Source organism: Daphnia pulicaria, chromosome 1 (assembly GCF_021234035.1).
Source record: "Daphnia pulicaria isolate SC F1-1A chromosome 1, SC_F0-13Bv2, whole genome shotgun sequence".
Taxonomy (NCBI): domain Eukaryota; kingdom Metazoa; phylum Arthropoda; class Branchiopoda; order Diplostraca; family Daphniidae; genus Daphnia; species Daphnia pulicaria.
The window spans coordinates 10,260,495-10,285,863 of record NC_060913.1 but is presented as its reverse complement, the minus strand read 5'-3'; the positions used below and the strand labels follow the sequence as shown (position 1 = coordinate 10,285,863).

General features: G+C 43.5%; 2 protein-coding genes across 4 annotated transcripts; one reads left to right on the top strand and one right to left on the bottom strand.

Moving 5' to 3' along the window:
- Position 1: 1 nt before the first annotated feature.
- Positions 2-4,483, bottom strand: LOC124347104 (gamma-aminobutyric acid receptor alpha-like). The gene is made up of 12 exons (XM_046798430.1): positions 4,201-4,483; positions 2,821-2,983; positions 2,201-2,343; positions 2,049-2,116; positions 1,742-1,971; positions 1,445-1,493; positions 1,340-1,373; positions 1,060-1,194; positions 847-999; positions 636-769; positions 417-569; positions 2-320 (listed from the first exon to the last, which is right to left on the bottom strand). The coding sequence occupies exons 2-12, from the start codon at positions 2,883-2,885 to the stop codon at positions 39-41; spliced, it is 1,446 nt and encodes a 481-aa protein (XP_046654386.1). The 5' UTR covers positions 2,886-2,983; positions 4,201-4,483; the 3' UTR covers positions 2-38.
- Positions 457-25,150, top strand: LOC124345260 (synaptotagmin-6-like). Of its 3 annotated transcripts, none has more exons than XM_046798289.1 (13): positions 457-587; positions 11,280-11,523; positions 13,097-13,482; positions 17,019-17,444; positions 19,025-19,802; positions 20,691-20,974; positions 22,046-22,183; positions 22,255-22,378; positions 22,460-22,608; positions 22,680-23,838; positions 23,906-24,380; positions 24,472-24,761; positions 24,916-25,150. In XM_046798289.1, exons 3-10 carry the CDS (start codon positions 13,153-13,155, stop codon positions 22,842-22,844), a joined length of 2,394 nt encoding a protein of 797 aa, XP_046654245.1. In that variant the 5' UTR covers positions 457-587; positions 11,280-11,523; positions 13,097-13,152; the 3' UTR covers positions 22,845-23,838; positions 23,906-24,380; positions 24,472-24,761; positions 24,916-25,150. The 3 variants fall into 3 exon arrangements, with proteins under 3 accessions (XP_046654245.1, XP_046654244.1, XP_046654246.1); XM_046798288.1 differs by having other exon boundaries at positions 24,872-25,150; XM_046798290.1 differs by lacking the exons at positions 457-587; positions 11,280-11,523; positions 13,097-13,482 and adding an exon at positions 16,178-16,389 and having other exon boundaries at positions 24,872-25,150.
- Positions 25,151-25,369: the final 219 nt, after the last annotated feature.

Here is a 25,369-nt window from a genome sequence, read left to right as displayed (position 1 = left end):
GAACGCTGTACCCACAACTTTCTTGGATTGTGTCAACTTCACTCCGACGTCGGAGTGGCGTAGGTGTACCAGTAGAACAAATTTATGGCTATGAAAAGAACAGGGAAGAAAATTCGTGAAATTTTATCGATTTTGGAGACGGAATTCATCGCCTTGCCGTCCCACTGCTGCGCCTTCCTTTGATTTGTCTTTTTCCCCCGCCTTTGCGATGGAGAAGAACCATCATCTGGCTGGATCTGCACAATGGCCGTTTCTTCTGCTTTCATATTGCGTAGGTGGTTCTCCACACTATACACCTCCTCTCTTGGATGGATCTTCTTCTGTTATAAAAGCAAACAATTTAAGTCTTGATCCAAATTCTCATGATCGTACCCTCATTCCGTCTCTATCGCCCACAGTTGGTTATTTCATTTCACCTTTCGAGCCACGGTGGGTGACGGAGTGTGCCTCGCTGAAGGAAAGCCTTCATCAGAACTGTCGAGCTGCTCATCATCTTCGTCGTCCATAGTCATGTCAGAAAAATAGAGTTCCCCGAAGCCGTTTTTAGTGAAATAGTGAACAAAGGCGAACTGCAGTCGAGGAAAAAGGTAAGTCACCCCAACAATCTCTTAAAATGTGTTTCGCGCTTTCTGAACCTGAACGATGGTCGCGAATATAAACCCGAATGATAAGAAAATGAAGTGATCCAGGGCGGTGGGATATGTTACTTTGGGTAGATTTGCTCGGGCCTCCAAACCCAGGAAAGTCATAGTAAGGACCGTGGTGACACCTTGAGCCGGAAATCGATAAATTAAAGAAGTAGTAAAATTGAAGCCGATTTCTTTCAGCGCCTAATTGGATTGTTACCTAGGCTTACTCGATCCGCTGTTGCTTCTCTATTGAGCCAGAACGAGACCCACGATAACACAACAAGTAGAATGCAAGGTCCGTAAACTTGAATAAGGAAACTCCCCATATGGCGATGCAGGTGGAATCGTACTGATATCATCGAATGATTACCTATTGATTGAAATCAAATGAGCAAAGGTTGAATGCCGTTATTTGTTATTGATTCGGTACCGTGTTTGAAACTGATTGTATAATTCGAGACGGGCGCGGAAACGAGATCGAATTGGGACATTTTCATGCCCGACGCGATCACGATCTGGCGGTCCTTGTTCCAGCGATATATGGCTTCCGATTGGGTGTAGGCAACTGCATTGAAATCGACAATCAATTTTTTAGATTTTCCCCAAAGAAAAGACCATGCTATTGTTGATTAGAAATTGCGATTCTACAACATTTGCAAAGCCTTTTTATAAAAATCAATTTCTTTGTGAATCAAATTAAAAAGAATTACAGCTTCCCATATTGAGCGGACAGAGCTGAACATCCTGTTTAAAGAAAAAGAAATGATATTTTTCTTTTTTATTCACCATTTGCTAACTGAAAGTTTTTTTTTTACCATCGGGAATTTGCGTAGTTCCATGGGGCAACTCGCCTTGATAGTCAACCTGAATGAGACCAATCACATTTAAGCGGTTATTATCCGTTTATCTTGGCAATTTTTGTAATTATTTGTTCAGCTGTGTAGAGATCTTAATGTTCAAAGTCGAAACATAAATAGCGTCCGGCTGTTTATGTTACGAACGGTTGACGATGATTGCTGCTTACTGATGTGAGATAATGGCTGGCCTTTTGGTATTCAGCCAAGCAACTACGCATTAACTCCCCCCTCCCCATTAGTCTCTTGTTTGTTTACCTTGAAGAGTAGAGTATTCGGCCATCGGGAAATAGGCGCACCAACTTATTCGGCGTAGTGATAGTGTGCAGGTACGAGTTTTTGCCGTTGTAGAAATAGGTGTCTGGCTTCCAGATGCGATCCAACATGGACACACTTAGCGAGAGTTGGTCATCCGATTTTGAGACTTGTTGATGAGCCAATCGCGTGTCCCTCCACGTTTGCCGGAAGTAGCAGTCGAGCGAAAACGTCTAACCGTTGACAATTGTTTCGAAAAATCACATTGTACTGTATAATATATACTGTATAAATTTTTCTTTGTTTTTACCATGTCTGCCTCCGAAACGGGCCCCATACTTCGCACCATAATGTCAACGTCCACAAAGGTCGGCGGACCTGTCGATAAAAAAGTATCATTTTTTATTGGCTTGTTTTCATTCGGGAATGTTCAAATTTCAAAAGATTGAAGTAGTTTGAAACCTCCTATATCAGGCCTCAAGTGATGATTGTAATTGTCGAGCAGCTTATCTAGCAACAGGGAAACATTGTGGCGAGTTTTGGTCGGTCTAATGTCTGTCACATAATTTGACGAGTTGAAACTTTGAGACGTCACGGTACAGCACCTGTCAAAACGATATGGAACGTAACAAATCAGTTATCGAGTCCTTTTCAACTTATCATTTGTTTGCTTGTTTAATATGAGACTCTATTCCTGTCTAATCGAAAATAACTTAACCGTGGTGAAAGGATTTGGAAAAGCTCTCTTCTCCAAATATTTCTTTATAGTTTCTCTCCTTTCTATCGAATGCGCTGATTTTTGTCCGCAGCCAGGCGGACAATCGCATCGTCTTATTGAAGTAAAAAACCAAGTCACACAATCTATTTTCGACTTTGTTTCTAATTAAATCCTCCCGTGTAGAGTACAGACATCTATTTGGCGTCTCACGAAAACGCTATTGCCTTTTAGCAATTGACGTCACGCGTTATCGTGGTGACACACCAGACAATTAATGAATTGTCACATTGACTTATTAATTTCTGGTAGTCAGTGATGTATTGCTAGTAATAGATCGTGACGAGGGACGGAAGCAGTCTCTCACCTTATCGATAACAGCAGGAGTAGGAGATCGAAGATGAGTCGCAGCTTGTTTCGACTAGATGACATTTTGTGACGCGTTGACAAAGGCTGCCCGGGCTAGTGACTGCTGCTCTTCTATCGACTACTTTTCATTCTCGCCTGGAGCAGCACGGCATAAGAGCAACCTAAGAGCCAATGGGACATGCAAATGGATTGAAATGGGGGTCTGGAAACGCGTCGAGATTCAAGTTGGAAGAAAAGAAACTTCAATCTGGCTCTTGCCGTATATTGTTGAAACCGATCCGTGTTTCTATGTGAGATGAGTTGCCCAGCTCGTGACGTTCTCTTTCTCTTTTGTTCCTTCTCTCATGCCAAACAGCTATAAACTATTGTTGTTAAAAAAAAAAGAGAGAAAACTTGTGCAGGGTGACATTGTGACGTCGCCTTTGCGTGTCTCGATGTATCCAGATCTCCGTGGATAGTGTTTTTAAATAACTCGGGATTCGTGAGTACCTTGCGTTGCCAGGTTGGTTTAGATCTCAATCGTAGTCTCATATTTTTATTTGAAATTTGTATTCCAAGTTTAAAATCAAGCCGATCGAGTAACTAAACAGCCCTTAATGAGACTTGCCAACCAAACTTTTCTTTCGATTTAACCTGTCGTTGCTAACTTTGACTAGCGTAAATTGAAAGAAATCAGCGATCAACTCGGAAGAATTAAATCGCCAATAAGCGCTACATTGATTCAGCAATAAAAGGAACCAAATAAAGACCGTCGTTTTCATCCCGTGACATGCGCTGACATCCGGTCAGGCGTGGAGCCAGCCCAAACGGGATTAAACACTCGGTGACATAACAAAAGGACGGAAAAAGAAGATGCTGTCATCATCGTCTCCTATGTATCATCAAGAGTTTATTTCCGTTGACAGTGACCGGAAGCGCAAGATTGTTTCGAGATTCATTATTATTTACTTTTTGACGTGACTTGTCTTAGCTAGAACGAGAACCAGAATTGGTATTACTATTACTACCGAAATCAAATTGAGCACACTCCAATCAAATCTGAATGGGCGTTCAGATTTTGGTTGTTAATAATTTTACGGTTGGTAAACTTGGCAAATGCGCTGTAAGGAAACTTTTTTTTTTTTTTCAATCTGTTTATATAGTATACTAGCGAATCCGGAGCAAATCAACTCTATCAAGGAGAAAAAACAAAAAGTTTGTGCTTGCAGTTCCATTCCCTTTTTTTATCGATCCTTTTTCAATATTTTCCCGGCCTTGTTAAACAATGAGCCCAATCTTTGGATGGGGCACATATTAGCAAAATTGGAAAATATCAGGAAGATGGCTACAGGGTGAAACTATATAATAACGCGCGTCTATAACAGCAGCACAAACTTACCCTCCGGTCTTGGTTGGTTGATGTTTTAATGTAGTTTCTCAATTGGTTGCACAACTCAAATGGGGTAACCAGGTAACAAAACGAATGTCACTATTCGTCTAGAAGTCGGGTGTCGGGACGATGTCTGAAAGGAGTTGAACGTTTAAAGGGATACACGCTTCGACTGTCGGAAAACGATCCGTGATTCTTCTTGGTTATATTCCTCCTCCTCCTGGCACACGACCTCTTGACTCCAGACTCCACTTTGACTCCTCTCGTTCCCTCCGTGAGCATGCGCCCGAATGCGCTCATCCATTTTCAAATCTATCTCTTAGACTCCTTTCGTTCTCCTTTATTCTTCCCATCGACATAAGTAGTACATCATCTGGCAAATGACATTGTATAATACCAACCCCCCAGTACAGATCGGTACAGTGGGAAAGTACAGGATCGGAAAAGAATCTGTTCGTTATGTTTGCATGAGGTGGAGCAATAAAATTGCGCTTTACCTGGATCAAGAAATATCCAGAGGAAATTGACTTATTGATTGGGGTATGGAGAGATTGCTGACTGATCTTTGATCTTGTATTTTTTTTCTTTGGGGTATATTTATTGGATTTAATTCAGCGAATGATGACATGCGATCCTTGTAAAGAAACTCTTTCAAGCCACCGCTGTATCGTATTGGTGGGTTCCTCCTTTCTGTACATGGGACATTGTGGATTCGTTAGATGCAAGCTCAAAGTATTATACTGTATGCCGGTACTTAATCAAAGTCACAGATCCCTGCTGCTGTACTGAACAACCCTCTTCTTCTTCTTCTTCTTCTTTTTCTTCTTCTTCACGTTTTACCATCTGACGACGGCAATGATGACGAGAGATGCGTGGGGTATCAACGGCAGTCATCAACGTGTCACGACGTGGCGGGAGAATATTTCTCATTTTATTTCATTTCATTTTACGAGCAGCTGATTGAATGACAGCGTCTTTTATGACCGACTGAGGGGGGTTAGAGATAGAGCTGAACGCAGGAGCTGCAGTTTCGGATTTTGAACAGCATCACTTTAAACACGCCGGCAGGGTGATATCACGAAATTTAAATCCGTTCAGGTTCGGGAGTAAAAACGCAAATAGCGTTCTCCCGACGTGTGTACTGTGCATATAACATAGCCCTGAATATGATTTGCGCGGTAAATCGTTTTTTGCTGAATATTCTGTGATTGAGTCAAATGGCATTGTAACAATTTCACGGAATCGGGTGTCTCCCCTCCGCAAAATTCGCTCAATAACTACTTTGGGAAAAAAGCCAACTTGATGTGTTGAAAAGAAATGTTTTTTTTTCGGCGGCCTTTTTTAAATTTTGTATGAAGGTGCTAGAAGCTAGAAGCATTGTATGTTGAATTTATTGAATTTTTAGCAGTCATTTAAAATCAACAGCAATTCAAATAAGGCCACCCGTCAATAGATCAATTGCTGTTGGCATAATGTATTTTACATTTTCCCTCTGCTGCTGTGTCGTCCCGTCTAGTGTCCCACTGTCTGGCTTCAATTTTCTACTTAAAGAATCTCGTCGAGACTGCTATTTTCCTGGAGAGGGCTTAGTAGGACACGGGCGGAGGCACGGAGATTGCCGTCAGTCCACGTCAGCGTGTTTTCTTGAAAATTCAGCAATTGCATCGAGATAATAATGCACGGCGATGGTGGGGGGCCGGGCATGAGAAATGGGCAGCATTTGTTGAGACTGGACGATCGATCCGTGCGATCAAGAGGGCCGCCGGCCGCCCCATGTGATTGCCCATTCTTGTCGCCTCTCATCGGCCATGTCAGCTATACAAGAACTCGTGGTGGTCCTTCTGATTTGATCATCCTCGGGCAGTTATTCATTCGGTGGCACCCAAAAAAGAAGAAGAGGATTCTCCTCGCTCGGAATCTTGATGGCTCATTTCGGACTGTTTTGATTGACTTGCTAGTGGCTATTCGTCGTGCGTGTGCTGTCCTTTGAAATTCAACGAGAGCGCTTATCATAATGGGAACAAAGCGGCCTGATTTCAATGCGCCCACGCCCAAGTCTAATCGGCGTAGAAAGAGCGAGACCAAGTCTCACTTTTCTTATATTATATTGGAGGCATTTGTTCCAAGGAAAGTAATCCGCCGATGTCGGCGCCAACGACTTATAATCTCCTTCCTCTCATTTCAAAGAGACTCCATCCATCAGCTGATGGAGTTGTCATGTTTTGTCAGCAATCGTTTCAAAACCTTTCGGCAGCGAATAAATTGGCCAGGCAGGCAGTTCGCCGACTTCCGCTTCCTCTTTCTGCAATTCCACGTGGGGGTCCGCCATTTCCTACAAATCTGTCGATGCCTATAGGCGGTGACCTACTGTGCATTTAATGGGTTTTTATGCGGCAGTGCTATTGAACCTTTCAATCCGTTCTATATGTGATTGACGGAATCTAATCTTGAAAATGTCTTGCCCTTTACTGCCCCGCTTGTTTGTTTTTTGTTTTTTTTTTTAATTTCGGCGTCTTGTATACTTTGTCTACCTCATTCAGTTTTATACCTTGTCGCCCTGATCAGAGAATCCGACATCTTTCGTTCGTCTCTGATGAACCTGACGAGGCGATGGATTACCCACTTTGAGCTTCTTCGATGTCTAAAAACGACTTTTTGACCATCTTGTTCCGGTACAATGGGATAATGAGGTAATAAGGTTTTGAATGTGTTTGGGGGCGGTCCCTTTACTTTTTACACTTTTCACTTATGACGGGACTTATGACTTTATGAGTACCGTATCTTTCAAATTGTTTTAGAAATATTTATCCCAGTAAACGCATTGCGTCAATTTTTGTATTATGTAAGATTTTCGTTTTTTCCGGTCAAAATTAGCCGCGAGACAATAAAATTCAAATACCGTAATAAGCCGAACAGATGAAGTGACAATGTCACTGTCCAATCCAATCAAGTGAGTTCAGGGAGAACGTATTTCTTGGCCTCTTATGTGTTTAATCTCCTACGCGTGTGGTGGTTTACCATTTGGCTTCGATCGTTTGCCGTCTGTCCATCGTCTCAACAGAAAACGAATAAATTACAGTTTTTTTTTGCGTACGCAAAGTCCGGCTGGAAATAAATTTAGATATTCTTTTATTCGAAGCTTCCTTAATAGTCTACATGTATACATATCAGACTATCATGTGTTATTGAACGCCCTGAGAGAAATGGGATTTGAAAAGGAGAATGGCCGGAAGAGGAATAAGAAAGTTTCGGAGCCAACTTTTTTAGCCAACTGCATAGCCTTTGAATCTCTTTTTGACGGCTGTTTTGCGAGAAAAACTAAGTGTGTTTGGAAAAGCCAGTCAACCGAATTAATGCACCCTTTTGAAATGGTAAAGTGGATTCCTTAATCCTCTAGATTTATTGGTTATTTACGTTTGAATCACTTTGAAATTGTGGGTATTATCAATCAAAAATCGATGACTTTTTATGAGAATCGAGCTATTTGTTGATTTTTGTTTTCAAATAAAGGAAGCCGAGATCTTGGATCGCAGTTGCATAGTTCGTCGCTAGATGGCTTTCTATTTTCCCGCACGATCCCGCGGTATATAAAAAAATCACTTTTGTGTAATTCCATTTCCTTTTACTTTTGTGCAAACGCTCGACGATGTGCCTGAAGATTATTTATTCGGTTGAGAGGGGCTCCTCAGCAGAAAACACATATTGATCGTTCAGACGCACCTGGTTATTGCATCAGAATTGGTCGTCTTCTCCGGTTTTCTCCTGAGAAACTGGGGACGTTGATCCGTGCTGTTTGAGTAAATGACCGACGGTAAATTTCCGTTGCCTAGGCGATAACAACTTCGTGATCTCCGGCCGTTCACGATGTTTTCTTTCAATATTCTTTTATATATATTTGGGCCACAGCAACACAAGTACTCGGAATTGATGTCGGCTGCTGCCCGAGTTTTTGTTTGGGCAGAACGTGACCGACGTCATAGAGCCTTACATCTCTTTTTGCTAGACCTACTACGTCTAAACCCGGAATACTTTTCCTGTATGTTTCAGTTGACGCACTCTTCCTATTAAGCATGCTCCAAAAATAAGGCTATAAACAAACACGCAGAATGAAGACTTTCAAACAACTTTCTTGCTCATGTCAAGATTTCCCAAAGAAATAATGACTCGGCTTCTTGAAAAATCCTCCTTTCTTTTTGTTTCAAGTATTAACTTCCGTTGATCTTATAGTTTGTAGTATGTTTTGACAAAGTTTGGAAGCAAATGTTACTCAACGGCGCGTGTTTGGTTGTTCAACATTCATAAGCTAGTTCTTGGAACGACATTGAGCCAACGGCATGTCCACTCATTCCGAGCGCGACGTTATTTGCGGAAATTCCAATATGCCATTTACGAAGGTCGAGGGGTCCCTGTTGAAAAACAGGTCGAATGATTGGTTCACCTATCGCGAAAGTCTGTTTGGCGTGGCCAAGGATCTGTCGTGTTTGTATCTAATTTATCTTGCACGAGCTTGAACCCTCGTATGATGACGCTTCTCGGAACGTTTGTTCAAGTGAAATCGATTTCACCTGCCTCGTTTTACAACCAGACTGTAAATCCCCTCTTGCAGGATCGGTATCCAGGGATACGTGTCGTCGCAATCAATTACAATCGCATACGCTCCACTAGAGCAGGAGATAGAGAAACGGCGATAGAGGAAACCTCGGATTGCTTTGGCGAGATAAAGAATCGAAGAACTTTTCTTCCATCAACCAAGCATTTCTTTTCGTAAATGAGCTTCATTAAATTTACCCCCCCAAGCGGTAATTTAGACGTCTAGGTCAGGTTATAGGAATACAAAGCCGCAATGGTGTCGTGTGTGTGCTCGCACTTCTCAATTGAATCAAGCGACTGTCTACGTGGGAGGAGGAGGAGGAGCCTGTGGGGTTATGGTTGAAACTCGTACAACTTTCCAATTACTACTATCGCGCCACTTTTATTTTAATGCCTACGGATAGGCCATGCAATGCGTGTTCGCTATACCATAACTGACCCTCTCACGTGTTGTTGTAACTCGTGGATGAACGCTCAATTTATGGACTAACTGTGTGTTGGGCTATTGTTTATAGATGGAAAAAGAACGAAAAGAGTAGACTCTATGTGTATAATTGATTTTTATGTATAGGGTGCATTTACTTAATCGTTGATGGTGCCACAGCCGGCGCTTTTGTTGCCCAAAAAGTCTTTCATCTTCGTCGTCGAGTTCTATAATTCAATAACGAGCTGCCATGCTGGGCAAGTTAACATGATTGTCACACAACGAAAGGAAATTGATCAGTCCAACGTAGAGATCGCCCGTTTGAAACGAGTGGAACATTATACAACGACTGTCAGTTAACTTGAAAATGGCGTCGATTTTGAAAATGGGCTACTTTGTAACTGACTTTGCCGGTTGATCAATCTCCGCATTCATTAGGGATGATCGCGTTCCATCTGTCCTTTGATACGGCGAAATTAGTAGTGGTCATATTTCGATTTCAGTGCTCTGTGTTGCCCAACATGAAAGAGATGTGGGACGGTTGCTTGGGCGATTGCTTTTGACATTGCTGACATTGAAGGGCGGGCAATCCGAGTGACATTTGAATTAAACCGTGGGTATCCAGGGTGGGAAGATCAATTCATATCGATGATTTATTGTTTTGTTATCCCTATGCTGTCCATTCCACATCGACTGTAGTATCGGAATCGGTGGGAAAAGATCTTTCATTCCGTGGCTTTCTTGGTGCTCCAGTTGCGACAGGAGGTCCCCGGGATCGATACTATTGTTGATTTATGTATACGCAACGGGGACAAACATAGCGAGAGTGTAGCAATAAACTAGGCGAAAACCAACGGATACAATGTCTATTTATTCCATGGAAAAAAGAAAAGTTTCTCAATTTTCCTATTTTGTTTGACCGTTCGGGAGTTGTCTGCGTAGTTCCTGGAGCTCTGCGGAGCCACTATCGTTTGTGTCGCCGGTAAAAGGTCACACCGCAATCTCTTCCGCCCGTAGGGGGGGGGGGGGGGGGCGTCTGTAATTCCAGCGCTCTCTGTGTACATATTCGCCGTTGGTTCTGGTGGCACCTAACGGCGCGTGATGCGATCGATTTGGCACTCAATCAAATTGCAACTAGAGTGATCCTACCCTGGTTCTTTCAAGTGGAAATCTTTTCGAGTGTGATGTCATTGACGAACCCTGTTTTTACCGATGCAAACTCTGCCGATAAAGATTGCAACGCATTTTCCACGATTTAAAACCAACAAGAAAAGAAGGAAAATGAATCAACCCGCGAACTCGTGCGAGCGCAGATTCTTTATGGAGACCGGAGATGAAAGAACGATAACAGGAAAACACTTTCACGAGATCTAGAAGCTAACGAGAACGAAATAAAGGTTGTTTTTCAAAAATATTGATTCGAGATAAGATTTAAACTGTAGGAAAAAAATTGAAAAGAGTTGAACAACGCCGCCATCATTTTTTGTTGCGATGGGAACGACGTCCCTGCTGTTGCTGTCGAGACGACGTACATGAACGACGGCCGGGCGGCTGCTAAATCGGGAAATGGGAATATATTTATTCCGACCAGCAGCAGCAGCAGCGCTCACCTTCTTTCACTACGCCTACGCGTTGCATTTTTTAAAACTATTCCCTCTGTTCTGCTCCTGTTGGCTCTTAAATAAAATGAAAATCAATAGAGACTTTCTCGCATCACAACAAATAGCGCCATAACAACTAACATTTAATTTCAAAAGAAATGGGAAAGAAGTGTCTAGTTAGCGATGGGCCTTGTGCGTGTAGCACGAACGACACACGAAAAGGTCACACGGTGTTACGACAAGCGAACGATCACTAATTGCTCTTGATTGTTCGCCGGCGAGTGCCGCAGGGTTGTGGTGTGTGTTGGCCCATAAAAAAAGGCAACTGATGTCGATGAGAGAGCCCAGTTATTGACATCAGACTATTGGGTTCGTAAAAAGATAGAAAATGACACATTGCGCACGCAGAGCGCCTGTTTTCTATTTTGACTTTTTCCCCCCATTTAATTTTATTTCTTTTTTCTTTTATTTAGGAAACCGGAGACGTTGGCGACGACGCCATGTGTTGACTGCCTGACCACCCTGCTCTCTGGATGCGCTGGTGGTCGTGAGTATTATGATGAGCCTCCACGGAGCCGGTTGCCTGCTCGCAGTAGCGTCTCATCTCTGGCCACAGCAACATCATCGCATCCCATCATCCTGCGGTGTGCGGTCGTTTGATTTGTTATCGACACGGGACCTAATACTCACGCATTAGAAAAGGAAAGGAAAAAGGAGGTAGGACAATTCAACTTTTTTTTTTTTTTTTTTTTGACTTAAGAGGATCAATGAAGCCAAATAGTAATAATAGTGTTTGTTTGTCTGATACAACTTGGAAAAGGGCTTTTCAGTTGCGCAGCCTTGCAATCATACAACTTTCTGTAGTGGATATCTTGTTTGGCAGGTCCTATTTTATTTTTATTTTTTTATTGATTGATAAGATACTCTAAGGCTTTATTGCATTCTGCAGTTTTAATCTAAGGGCTGGCTACCTCCGGGAATGATTAATTTTCGTTGCTGGGTGAAACTGGATTTTGTCCTGTTGGACCTCAATTAGTCCAAATCAATTGGTTTTTCGTCAACTTTTCATCGAGTTTGCGATCACATTAGTTGCCTAGCAGAATAAGTTGATGTTGACTCGACGTCAAGGTTTGTTCTCCAGCATTCAATAAAGTTGACTTTTCAATGCGAGGCTGGTAGTTTTCTCATCTCATTCTTGGCGTGCATCAAATCGGCTTTTGAGTTGTACCCCACTGCACACCCGGCAACAATTCCCATTTGCTCGTGTCGTCACGACCGTGAACAGATGGCACAGGTTATCTCAATCGGATTAAGTGCGTAGGTGGCGGTTTTGTTCATGGCTCAGTCCACAGAGATTGTCGCTTTAATCGCCTTTAGATTCCTTTGTTGCCGTTCATCTCCAATTTAATCCGGGATGGATCCTGCTGCCAGTCTGTATCTGCCAGTCTGCGGATCAGGTTGTCGAAAGTAAAAGAAAATTCGTGGACAAGTCTCTCCTTTCCGAGATATCACTTTCTTTTGTGGAATAGTATAACTACTTTTATTCTCATATCCTGTGCAATATAGAGTTCTCCGCTGGATGTATATTCGACCTTAGATTATTTTCGGTTAGTCAAACCAAAAGAAAAATGCTTGTGCGTTCAAGGAACTTTGTTGCTATCCCATCGGTTAAATTGTACTAAAAGGAGGGGACTATACGATTGCGTAGTTCACTGTTGCCTGTTTAGCTGGGCTCCAATCGTCCCTTGGTTACCGTAGACGCAATCAACTGTTGGTGCGAAAATGGTTCCTCGTAAACACAGGGCGCACTGCTGTAGTTGAAAGGAAAGTATTACGCCCCTGGCCTCGTTATTACATTGATTTATTCTTGTAATAATGCCAAGCCTTGATGAACTTTTAGTCTTTTACCCTCTTGCCGTCTCTTGTGTAACGAAGGCCTTTCATGGCGGACGTCAGCGGGGAGAAAAAGTCTGGCTTTTATGTACAAAATTGATGATGAATGGAAGACGCACTTTGTAGCGATCACGTCCGTTTCTTTTCATTGTGTGACGGCCAGTCGCAAGGTCAAGTTTTTGCGTCAAATCGAACGGAACAGGTGGAACTGGTTGCGAGGGCGACCGCCAGATCATATATCCCTTGTTGTGAATTCGTGAAAGAAAATGATTACGTCAGCGCAAAACATGAGCCAAGACTTTTCTTTTGTATCGTGATGTCAACAATGTAATTGAATTAAGGGCAACAAAGAACGGTGACATTCGGCATCTATTGATGTTTTGTCTGTTTTTTATAGACACAAGATTGGAGGAAGACACTGGCGCTGATTGCAGAGATAGCGCCGCTATTATTATGCCGACGGCGGCTGTTTTGGGAGCGGCAGTGGGCGTAGGAGGCGCCCTGTTCCTCACGCTGACGTTGTTGATCTACCGTTACCATGCAGCCCAGAAAAAAGAAGCGGCCGATCAACACTATCCCTATCATCAGGGCGCCAAGGGTGCTGGATACAACAGTTTAAGCAACAGTTGGTCAACTCGCGACAGCTGGGCACCGCCACCTTCTCCGACGCCGCCTCCCTACAAGACAAGCAATTGCAGTCTGATTGATGAGGGTCACGGCGCCCACAACGGCAAGCGTCGTCCCCTGGCCAAACTCTATCTGCCCCTTACAACTCATCACCAGGTACGTGATCCTTTCCACTCTCCATTCTATTCATTAAATCTTTGCGCCAGCGCAACACTGTTACCCAGCTTACCCTCTCCATTCGCATTTTTGAATTTGCCGGGTTTTTTTTTTTTCGTTGTCGTGTGAGACGTACTTGTATTCCCACCGCTAGATGTCTCTTCGTGGTTTGTCTGCGGTCGAATTGCGCAACCGTAAAAACCACCATCAGTAAACGCATAAATATAGCACCGGATCTTGATTGACGACCGAGTCGTTGCCAATAATCTACAAGAGAAAAAAAAAAACCGCTGGAATATTTACTGTGTCGTTGATCTTATTGGACTAGTTTTCCTATTTTATCTCTTTCTTCATGGGGTGATGATGCCGCCATTGCCACGGCTGTTTATGATTGCGTAGCCGCAGTCGATCTTCTTCTATGCCAATCGATTTTGTCGGAAACTTTTTGCCATCACTCGCGATTCGTGACAAACAAGAGCGTGAAGAGACTCGTTTTTGCCTTAATGGTCTCTGGTCGTTTTTACATTTTTCTGATCGCTATGCGATTTAAAAGGAGTTTGAAAAAAAAAAAAATCAATCAATCAAGTTCCGCACTTCCTCAATCGCGGAACTTGATTGATCTATTTGAATTGTGTTTGTTTCACGTGAAATTTGAATTTCCGTCATTTCAAGTAACGCGTTCGACACTCCCAAGGATGTCCATAATAATCCGACCAGCGAGGTTGATCGTAAATTTGAAATGGGGAGTGTACCTAGTAATAGTATTGATTCCCAATGAAAAGGGATAGATGCAAATGATAAACTAGGGATTTAAATCTAAGTCACAGTCTCTTTTCATAATGCCTTGCTCATCATCATACAGTCTGCTGGCATATATCTTTTGTATGCGTTTCAATATCACTGCCAGCATCGTTAGTCTGAGCTAATAAACTAACGATACGGAGAAGCAGCAGCAGCAGCAGCCTGGTCGCAAACTCTGCGACTGATTATACTGAAAGTAATCCTCTGACGAGATAGTAATGAGTACACTGTACAGTTGGTGGAACACTGACAATGTATTATTATGTACGTATAATTTGATATCGCGGCCAAAAAGAAGCGAGTTTGTGAGAAAGTAATCAGTCTTATAGCCGAGGCTGTTTGGAGCGTGAACAATAAAGTCTCTTGTTCATTACTCGATAAGAAAAATTGCCAGTTTCGAGCTAATTGGAATTCAAATTGGAATTACCGAGTCTGTAATCAAACATGTAATGTGGCACTTGCACTAGTCTTTATTCCTCATTCGCAATCATTTATTTTATATTTTCTCCTTTTTCTTTATTGATCCTACTCGCCAAAAAAAGAATTCTCTTTTTTAATTCGCAAGAGATGGCACAAAGTTTTTTTCATTTTTTTCATTTTGAATTCCAGATAAATTATTTGTCTTCAAGTAAAACTTTTCAAGCGACTCGGTCATCCAGTAGAGTCTCGCAACTTTTTCTCCCCTTTTCTTTTTGTCGATATGCGGAAGACATTTTGATCATTTTCAAGGTACCGGTTACACCAAGACTTTACCCGGGACACTCTACATAATTCAGTTCCATTTCCAACGAATCTATTTCCGGAGAAAATATATGAGAAAAACTAGGAGATGTTCATTTGACAGCGTCAGTACATAGCACTTTCCTTTTTATTTTAGCCAAAGATGTTGGCCGAAAAAAAAAGGTGAAATCGAAGGAAATTTGATTTCACTTATTCATTTATCTCGTTGGAGTATCTTCCTCGGTATCTTCATCGATGTGGATCACTTTACGCTCGGCTGCTGATGGTGCGGGGAAAAGCTTAAAGTGCTGCTGCTTGGCGTTGCCTGAGCAAATAAATATGGATCAAGTCCAAGAATTTCCGACGCCTGCTCTCCATAGCGTTGCGAGCTGTTGGCTATTTGGCCTTCGAGCACTGACAAACCCAATTACCCGCGTCCGTTTTTTTTTTTTTAGTGTCTTCACCACGACCGAATCTTTCCGTGACATTTACCATGTTAAAAAAGGCAAGTTTCCATCCCTTCAAGGCGATGTCGATCACACAGATGTGTGGACCGATCGATCCCGCTGACATTTCTCGTGTGCCGAATGTCAAAGAATATTGCCATACGATTCCAATTCGGCTGATGGAGAAGGTCCTCGGACCGTAGGATTATTACTATCTCATTCGTTTTCGGCCTTACATAATTCATTGGCATTGATCCCCTCCAAGCCTCATCGACCCTCCCCATTGCTGAGCTGCTGCTGTACATTTCCTGAAATACTTGGGCACCAGTTGCTTCCAACTGAATGACGAGCCCCTTCGTTCAGCCCCCCCCTCCAGTTATATAGGGGAAATGACATTCCGTCTAGTCGCTCACGTGATCCAATATCATCATTCGCTAGAATCGGTATTTTCATCCTGACAGTTCCACGTTTATTTTCGATGCAGTTTAGCTCGAACAATTATTTTTATTTGGTCTGAAAAATGCTGGGTAACGACATGTAGAAAATCAAAATGGCTGTTTACAATGTTCGCACTTCACCACTGTGCAGTAAGAACACACACACAGAAGAGAGAGAGGGAGAACCTGTTGAATAAATCCGTCTTCAACACGTCGGCGCGATCCTATCCTCGGTTGGGCTTTACCCAAGACTGTGTATTTGGTCCTGATGTCTAGCGGGTCGATCAGGTCAGTCTTGCCTGCCAGCCTGGCCTGTCTTCACCAACCTGTCTGCACGTCGTGCTCTCCTGCTCCTCCTTTTTTTATTATTTTTCGCCATCCATCGCCTTCTTAATATTATTACGGCGTTGACGCTATTACTGGCCCTGATTGAATTTCGCTCCTTTTTTGGGACCCTATACCCAGCAGACGCCCCCAATCACTTATAGACGACGACGACGACGGTAGGTGCTTATTTGTTTTGTCTTGGACGTAGTTTCGTGAACGAGATTGTTTGTTGATGAATTGATTGATATAACATTGAGGGGGAGGGACGAAAATGGCACAAGTTAAGTTGAATTTATGGATCAGCCGCCTTTTTTCTCCGTGTGCTCATTCAGCGTGGCTTTTTCGCATATTTGTACGCACACAAGAAGCAACAGCTTCGTGTATATATAGAGAGAGAGACTTGTATACACATAGTGCACAAGATAAACTCCGTCGTAGACACGTAGCCGAGTTATTGATTCACGTCTGTGCTCCCTCTATACTGGCGCGCTGTCGGCTATTATGCAGCTGCCGCACAGACTAAGAAAGTAGTCGGAGTAGATGATATTTTAAATTTTGTCTAGCTCTACGATCCCGGCTTATTGTATGAGATAAAAGATGATTCCGTGAGAGAGCAATCATCCTTCGTTTCATCATCCTGAATAAAAGAAATTCCTTTGAATTCCTTTTTATACTAAACTGAATTAAATTATTCCACAGCCTTTATTTCTCTCTCTTTTTTACACATAAAAGGCCTACTTACTTACGGAAACTACCAATGAATAAAGTATTTTATAAATTTTTGTTTTGTTATTTTATCTTTTAGGGTTTTGAAACTGCGAATCATCCGGTTCAGCCGCCAGCTCCTTTATTACTTCCGTTCCAGCCGCCGTCTCCTCCAAACGAGTCGCCGTATTCAGTCCGAAATCCGTTGGCCATCATCATGTCGAGTTCCAGCGGCGGAGGGACCCGGAGCAGCAGCAACGCGTCAGCTGCTGCTGCCACTAGCGGCAGTAGCAAAAGATCATCGCCGTTGAATTATTTCAGCCTAGATATTCCGGCCAGTTTGCTGGGTTCGTCATCTGCATCTGCTTCATCCCCTGGAGCCACCAGCAACTCATCACTTCCGCATCAATCCTGTTCGCTGCCGTTTGTCGCCCGGCTGGTTCGAACCCCATCGAGCTCGTCATCAACGTCCGGTCACGGTGCGGGAGATTCGCCTCATCAAGATCATCAACATCATTTCCAGCAGGTGAAAGATATAAAAGAGGGACGATGGCTACCAATTTTTCTGTACAGAAAAAGGGGGAAGCACTTGACTATTTGTCGATGGCGGGGCTTCTGTTATTCGGGTGGGGTGGCCATTTGTTGCTACTTGGCCGGACGGAATCCGGAGTCGTCATGGTTATTCTTCCTTTTTATCGGTAAATGTTGCAGCAGCAGTAACAGTATTTTTCCAGGCGAGTGCTGCTGCTGCTGTCTTTGTACGTAGTACACAGAACCCGTTTTTCTCATCCGCCAAGTTTCAAAGAAAAACAAATTATCGCTCCCTGCTGGGCTGGTGGAAATCTTTAGATGCCATCAGCTTATGTGATTCCTGTTGAAAGGCTTTCATTCGCGGGGACGGAAAATGAAAGGATGTAGAGAGAGAAAAATAAGAGGGGGAAAGTGGGACGGGCTAGCGGGATAACTGTTGCTGTACAGTGTATGTGCGTATCGAGAGAAAGAGGCCGCGCGGAGATTGGTTCGTCACGTATAAAGCAAGATCTTGTTTGGTTGCCGTTGGTTACCTGATGGCATCACTCGTTGTCAGTTGCCAACGTCGGTCCTCATCAATGTCTGGCTGTTTAATACAATAAGACACAAGAGAGCGCAGAAGAAGAAGAAGAAGAGACGGCCGGTTACTTATTCCATTTTCCAAAAGAGCAGAGAGACTAACGGAGAGATTGGGTGCGCATCAAAGTGCCAATAGACTGCTGCCCTCCTGACGTCACCCTGCCTGTGCCGTTATGTACGCGCTCACGACGCAAATCCAACTTTGATGCCGCGACGGGCCTGTGTGTGAAGCATCGATCGCATCCTTAAAAACAAGCAGAAGACGCGGCCTCTAACCGCTCGCAACTCAAAATCTATAACCTACAGGCCCCGAGCCGCCCTCCGAATCCAACAGCTGTTTTTATTATCAGTTGGTAAACAGCTCAGCTCTTGAGCCAGGACGCTCCTTGCGCAGGGGAGTGAGGAGGACATTTGGGTCCATTGTCTCGCGGTAGGTGGCCCAATTTTTCCCCCTGCGATCTTCACTCCCTGCTTTATTAGGCTGATGAGAAAAGAAAAGGAAAAACCCATTCAATTTGCCGGGGAGAAAATCAATAGAGTGTGCGCCTAGCCGTCGTCTTGTATAGACCTAAATTATGCACATCCGAGTACACTCTGAATCGTTCCGTTGAATTTCCATGAGGGATTCATCATTCAGCTGTCGAGAAAGATGAAGGTCGACGAGAAAGGCAATGGTGAAACTTTTCTAAATTCGAATAGAATAAATGTCGTGAAAATGTCGTCTCAAGTTCAAACTAATTTACAAGGAAATTTCACTTTTTTCTCTCCATTTCGCTCTGTTTACCCGACATAGTAAAAGGCTATTCGAGTTAAAGTTTGCACTTGCATTCATTCATTTGTTTTTGACATTTCCAACTTTTGAGTGAACTCTGTGCAAAATCCTATGGCCCAAGTATCAAGAGATTTAAATAATCCGCTTTTTCTTCTTCTTCTTCTTTGAATTTCACTGCATAACTGATCCTTCGTCGTCGTCTCATGTCTGGAATTTTAAAACAGGGCCGTTCGGAGAGTTTGCAGAATCAGTACACACGTTCGCCATCGCCGTCGTGTCGACATCGTTTGGCTTCCAATCCGACGCCTTTATTCGGCGGCGGCGGGGGAACGACGTTGGCGTCATCGACCAGTGGCCATCACAACAGCATGAACGTCAGTAGTAACAATTTGAATTTGACGCCCTATCCGAGCCCAATGGTCAGTCCGACGCCGTCGTTCTCGTCGCTACTCAACTCGCTGGCGTCCGTCACTTCGTCGACTTGCAATTCGCCCGTCCCAACGACCACGACGACGCCGGCCTCGCCGCTGGTCAGACGCAATCGATCGCCGATGCTCTGCTCTCTCAACAAAATGAATTCGGTCCAGTCGTCGTCGTCGACCACCTCCAATCAGAGCCAAGGTTCCACGACGTCTTTGTGCTGCCTGGCCATGACGGCCACTTCGACGCCTTTCGGGGCCCTCCAGCCGGAGCTCTACAAACGCGAAACGGCCATTCACGTCGGATTGCCGGCCGACGATCAAGACCAATCGGATCATTCAACCAACGAATCCTCATCATCAGACCCTGCTGCCCAGCATCAACTTCAACAGTCGAGTTACTACCAGCAGCAGCAGCAGATGAACAGCAGCAGCAGTTCGAGGCCCGTTCCCATTTCGACGGCTCCACAAAAGAGCAGCTCGTCCAGCATCCGCAGCAACAGCAACATACCTCTCGGCCGGCTACACTTTCGCCTCTCGTACGATTTCGATAAATCCGATTTGCTCGTCCACCTCATTGAAGGTACGTACGCATACGCAACTTGTCAATCCTTGCAGGGCTTTTTCGATACGTAAGATTTGCTATCGTTGCCCAACACTTTCCCCGGGTTTTATTATTATTGGCCGGTCACGCGAGAAAAAAAAGTGTCGACGGTCGTCGTAAAATCCGATATTCTTACGTATGAAATATTCGAAAAGAGTCGAGGAAATCCAGAGGGATAAGAAGAAGGAAAAGAATGACTTTTCTATCCGATTTTGACGTGTACCTTTATCCAGCCTTTTGAATTATTATTATCCAATATACGTATAACCTTGCCCGGATAAGGTTCTTTTGATGGTAGTCGCCTAAAAGCATGGGGAGGCGGGCCCCCGTTGTCAAGGTACTGGGCCGTTTCTTCTTTTTTCGAGCTCTTCTCGCAATCGATCGATATTCTTAGTCTCCAAGATGTAAACAAGACTTTTTCTTTCCCCCCAATGTTTTCCTTTTTCCGACATTTCTCTCTGAGAGATTGTTTTTTGTGACTGTTAAAGCAAACGAGTGTTTGAAGACGGAAGTAGCAGCCAGCACAAGGCCAACATGTTTGATTTTTTGATTCTTCTTTGAAGAAATCGAGTTCTCTTATATTTCCCAGCAGCTGCTCAGTTGTTCTATCGATCGCACCGTCTCTCCATAGGGTCTTGAGTTTCCGCCCTTTTTATTCCGGATCCTTTTCCCACTGTTTCGGCCACTAGGGACTATAGTCGAGAGAGAGACAAAATGGTGAGGACTTGTTTTTCCAACATGGCCAATCCCCTACTATTAGACGGCAGCTTTATTTTTATTTTTTTGAAAATGAGATCTTTGCTGTTGACGAAAGAAATGTGGAGGCCAAATACTAATCTGCTTAGTTTGTCATTGATTTGTTAATAGCTCGTGACTTGTCGCTGACGATGGCCACTTCTACTGACGGAAGCGGATCGACTTCTTCTTCTTCGGGTGGCAGCTGCAGCAGCACCAGCGGCATGGCGGCCGGAATTAGCAACAATCCGAGAGAAGCGCACGTTCGTCTTTTGTTGCAGCCGGAAGTGGACCAGCGTCGACGACAGTCTGCCCGTTGTCTCCGACTCGGCACCGACACGCAGTGCTTTTTCGACGAGCGCTTCAAATTCCCCGTGTCACACGATCACCTGGCCGATAAGACGCTCCGATTCCAGGTAATAATAATAATAATCACGCTCCCCAGCAGTGCAGTGCCTGCTGGTGTGTTTGCCCGGTGTCGTATGTCTCTCGGACGGATACAGTTGCTATTCTCGGACGCCTCGTCAAAAATGGAAGGCGTCGCTGAAGGACGCAACTATTCCATCTTGAGAGTACAGCGGCCACTGATTGTGTGTATCGTTCGCATAGCGACAAAGTGCCTGGAACTGCTGCGGTCTTTCCAAACTAGTTGAAGAGTTTGGATTGGCGCTGGCCTTCTCAGCGATTCTCAGCTCAACTCTCTCTCTGCCCTCCCTAATAAATAAGAGTTGTTGGTTGGTTAGGGAGATTGAAAGGCCGGCAGTGTGACGTCTGGCGATCGATCCAGCCGCATGTTGCATTCGCCGCGCCGTAAAACAGGTGCGATCACACCTGTCAAACCTAATTAAAAGAAAGACAACAGCAGCTCTCACGGAGGGTCCCTTAATTCCGATGTTGCCAGTCTCTGCCTCTCAGCTTTCATTCATGACGACGTCGACATTTGTATTATTACGTGGGTTGTGCTGTTTGGTGTGAGCCCTGTACACGGTCACTCGCTTTAATGACGTCGCCAGGCCAACGGGAGATTCGTTTTTTTTAAATCTACACTGGACAATGTCGTGCAAAAGAAAAGGACACGGACCCTGGAGACTAATGAGTCGTCCTTGTTACTCTAGCGCCAATCTATAAAGAAAGATCCCCATTTAGCCCTTTAATGGGGTCGCAGTGTACCAAATGTATTTAGAGACACTATACAAGGGGGAAAAAGGAAAAGGATCGACCGACATGTCAGATGATTGGCGAAACTTGTGAACGGCTTTTTGATTGAGTTGATTACACGTTATTTCTGATCGATCATTATAACAGTAGGGTTGCCTAGCGCGATCGGGATGTAATCAAGACGCAATCAAGGGTAACGATCATTTGATCGGAAACAGCTGCCTCGGAGGAAAACCCGCAAGGCAAGGCACGGCAGCAGTGTGGTGGTTGGACGATGATTAAAAATCGTTCGTCTTTTTGTTTTTTGTTTTTCTCTGTGTGTGCACCAGATTTGCGAATACGATCGATTTTCACGACCTTGTGTGGTTGGGGACTTGCATTTCTCCCTGGCCGACCGTGAGAATGTCTTTGGCAGCAGCAACGCCGGACCGGGAGTCGACATCTGGGCGGACGTGATGCGCAACACGGTAAAATAGAACAAGATTTTAAAATCATTCCACTTTTTTAAAATGAAAAATAAATCAAATGTTGTTGATAGTTACCGGACGAGAGTCGGCCGCAGTTGCTCATCTCGTTAAGTTACCTGCCGTCGGCCGAACGACTCACAGTCGTCGTCCTCAAAGCCAAGAACCTGGTGGTGCCTACCAGCAAAGAAAACATCGGTAAAAATTCCAGCCCCATAGAATTTTCAAAGCCTTTTATTTTTACCTTTTGAGCCATTTCGTGAATGACTGTTATTTTAGATCCTTTGGTCAAATTGTACCTCATGGTGAACGGCAAACGTTTGAAGAAGAAGAAAACAGAGTGCCGTAAAGGCACATGTCATCCTGTTTGGAACCAAGCGCTGACATTCACGCTACCGTCGACCAAATTACACAGCTGCACGCTCGAGGTGAATTTCCATTTTTTTTTAAATTCTAAATCCATTTTCATTCAAAACATTTTTATTTTATTTTTATTTAGATATCGGTGGTTGATCACGGCAGCGAACGCGGTGGTAAAAGTACCCAATTGGGCTGTTTGGCTTTGGGGCCGGATCAGAACGCGGCGTCACCTGAGCGCCAACATTGGCAGGACATGGCTCACAACGTGAGGAAATCGATCGCCATGTGGCACTTTCTACACTGAAACACGAACTAATAGAAAGCCACGAAAAAAGAAAGACAAAACTTAACCCCACACACACACAAACAAAAAATTACACGCAACTATTTCATTTATTTAAAACAAAAAACTAGGGAAATCTTTTTTAAGCGTTTTCATTTTCACACACATATAGGACAATTTGATATTTACATACGATATTCGATTATTCTATTCGGTGTCTGTTGCGTTGGTGCACGTCGAAACACTTGATCAACCTGATGTCCGTTGACTCTCTTATATTTTTCGTGTTAATCTTAATCTCGGAAGATTTTTCATTTGAAACAACAACGCTTTCATTCAGATTCAGATTCAATTTATTATTCCAAACATTTATAACGTAGACGTAACAGTCCTTTTTGCGTTTGATTGTTTCATTTCCTATTCGTTGCTCGGTTTTTTCGATGTCAATTCCGATGTTTCGGTCAATGTAATTTCACACAAAACTGGGAGGGAGACAAACTGCACACACACACAAGACAAAGAAAATTGAACAATTTGATTACGGATGGAAAAAAAAGCCACTCGCCACATTTTTATCTTTTTTTGTCATTGGAGAGAAAAAAAGGATGAAAATACATGTTGAAATCGTCGTCGTCGGGCTTTCCAAGTGACACAAAAATAGACGAGATTGAACGTTTGTTTGTTTTTGTTGGCGTTTAAATTTCAACCATTTTCTGCGGTTGTTGCGTGGCATAACCAGCGGAAGCCACACATATCCTCAGAAAGATTACAGGCGAAAAACGGCCACACGTTTCGGGTGGCTCTCGTCTCGGGCCAACTTCAAAGTGTTGCTTCAAGTCGACAAACCCCACCCAATCGATTGTAGAAGATCAGTGAGACTTGACGGGAGATGACATCGTCTAATATTTTCTGGTCCTTTGGCTTACTTTATTGGATGGCATCAGCGATTCCCGTTTTGTATGCCCAAAATTGTTCAGTAGTTATAGAAAAGTGCGACTGCTCCATTTACGACAAGGTATGTTAAATGGTTGTAATAAATTAGATCGATAAATTGATGTCAATCTCATTTGATCAAATAACAGACGATTGTGCTGTGGAACTGCAAAGATGCAACTGTGAATTTACCCGGTTTATACAATGCTTCAAACAGCAGGAGTTTGATCACAGTTCGCAACTCTACGAGCGTCACTTTACTCAACGATTGGAGGGATTTGCCAGGAAACAACACATCGAAAGAGATGCGAGAAGTTTATTTAATGATGAATAATGTTGAGAAAGTAACCATCCAATCAAATACTTTCGACCAAATTGTCATCAACGCCGTTTTCCGCAACATCAAAGAGTTGGAATTGTCGGATAAAAGTTTCCTGAGCTGTTGGGGAAGTGTCTGGTTGTTCAACGTTGTTGTTCTAAAAAATTCGTCACATTCGAATCCTTTCAGTAGCAGCGATTTGGTTGTCCACAATGGCGTTTTCACGGTGAACGAAAGGCCGAAAGTGACTCCACGACTCAAATTCAGTCAAATCTACGAAGTCTCTGCCAAAGTTTACGATCTTGGTATCTCTCTTGAAACAATTATTTTAATTTAAACAAATTCTTTTGCAGAAAAAAAAAAAAAAAACTAATTCAATCTTTGTGATTCGTACAGAAATAACCATTTACGCCGTGCTGGCGCTGATAGGAGCCGTCATCCTGACGTTAATCTGCTTAACGATCGTGGTAGCCAGAAAATTCGTGTCGCCATCATCTCGGTCGGAAAATCTACCTGATGTCATCCAAATTTTAACACCGGTGCAGAGCAGAAGAAACAAGAATCCCGTCACCAAAGTGTCGAGACTCTCCAAGGCGGTTTTCCCAAATCGTAGAGCCAACAAGGAGCCTCAAAGTGCCAAAACCAACAATCCCAAGCAAAGAAGTCGACCTCCTCTTCCACCACCGGTAAATCTGTTGAGAAAATCCTAAAACCAAAAGAATAAAATATTACGAACATCAATGATAACTATTTGACTCTTTTCTCGATGAAAACGCAAAATGTTGCCCTTCTCAAGAGAGACATCTAACGACCGGAATCTTTTTCTCTTGCCCCACACAGCACTACGATGTCTGAAATATCACTTGGATCTCTCTCCACCCGTGGAAAAATTCCGGAAGTATTTCGTCGCGCAAGACAAATTTGAGCGACATTTCAAATGTTTTAAAAAGACATTCCATTTTGGCAAATTTGGTATCTGTTGCAATTAGTTGTTAGTACTTAGTAGTGCTTCAAACTGTGATGTAATTTGTATTTTAGGCTTGTCGACGGGCCAATTACAAACGATTTATGGTTCTTCCGGGGGTGTATTATTTCACCACTTTTCGGTTCTTTTGTGGCTTTTTTAAAACTTTTCAGGCGCAGCCTCCATTCAACCCTTCAAACTACAAGCCCATTTCACTCGTTTATTGTCGTTCAACTTGTCGTGTGTGAAGCATCCGGATGCCCTTGGAAGTTTCTCCCCCCTCTGCATTTCAATGTGAACAAGTTTGTGGGGTGCCCTGATTAACAACAA

Bases quoted from the DNA above. Each gene is read 5' to 3' on its own strand.
- LOC124347104 (XM_046798430.1), bottom strand. From the start codon at position 2,885: ATGTCATCTAGTCGAAACAAGCTGCGACTCATCTTCGATCTCCTACTC. The intron at 1,494-1,741 runs GTAAACAAACAA...GGTCTCATTCAG, and splicing joins CGAATACTCTACTCTTCAAG to GTTGACTATCAAGGCGAGTT. The intron at 770-846 runs GTAACAATCCAA...TTCCGGCTCAAG, and splicing joins AGCGGATCGAGTAAGCCTAG to GTGTCACCACGGTCCTTACT.
- LOC124345260 (XM_046798289.1), top strand. From the start codon at position 13,153: ATGCCGACGGCGGCTGTTTTGGGAGCGGCAGTGGGCGTAGGAGGCGCC. The intron at 20,975-22,045 runs GTAATAATAATA...TGTGTGCACCAG, and splicing joins ATAAGACGCTCCGATTCCAG to ATTTGCGAATACGATCGATT. The intron at 22,379-22,459 runs GTAAAAATTCCA...CTGTTATTTTAG, and splicing joins TACCAGCAAAGAAAACATCG to ATCCTTTGGTCAAATTGTAC.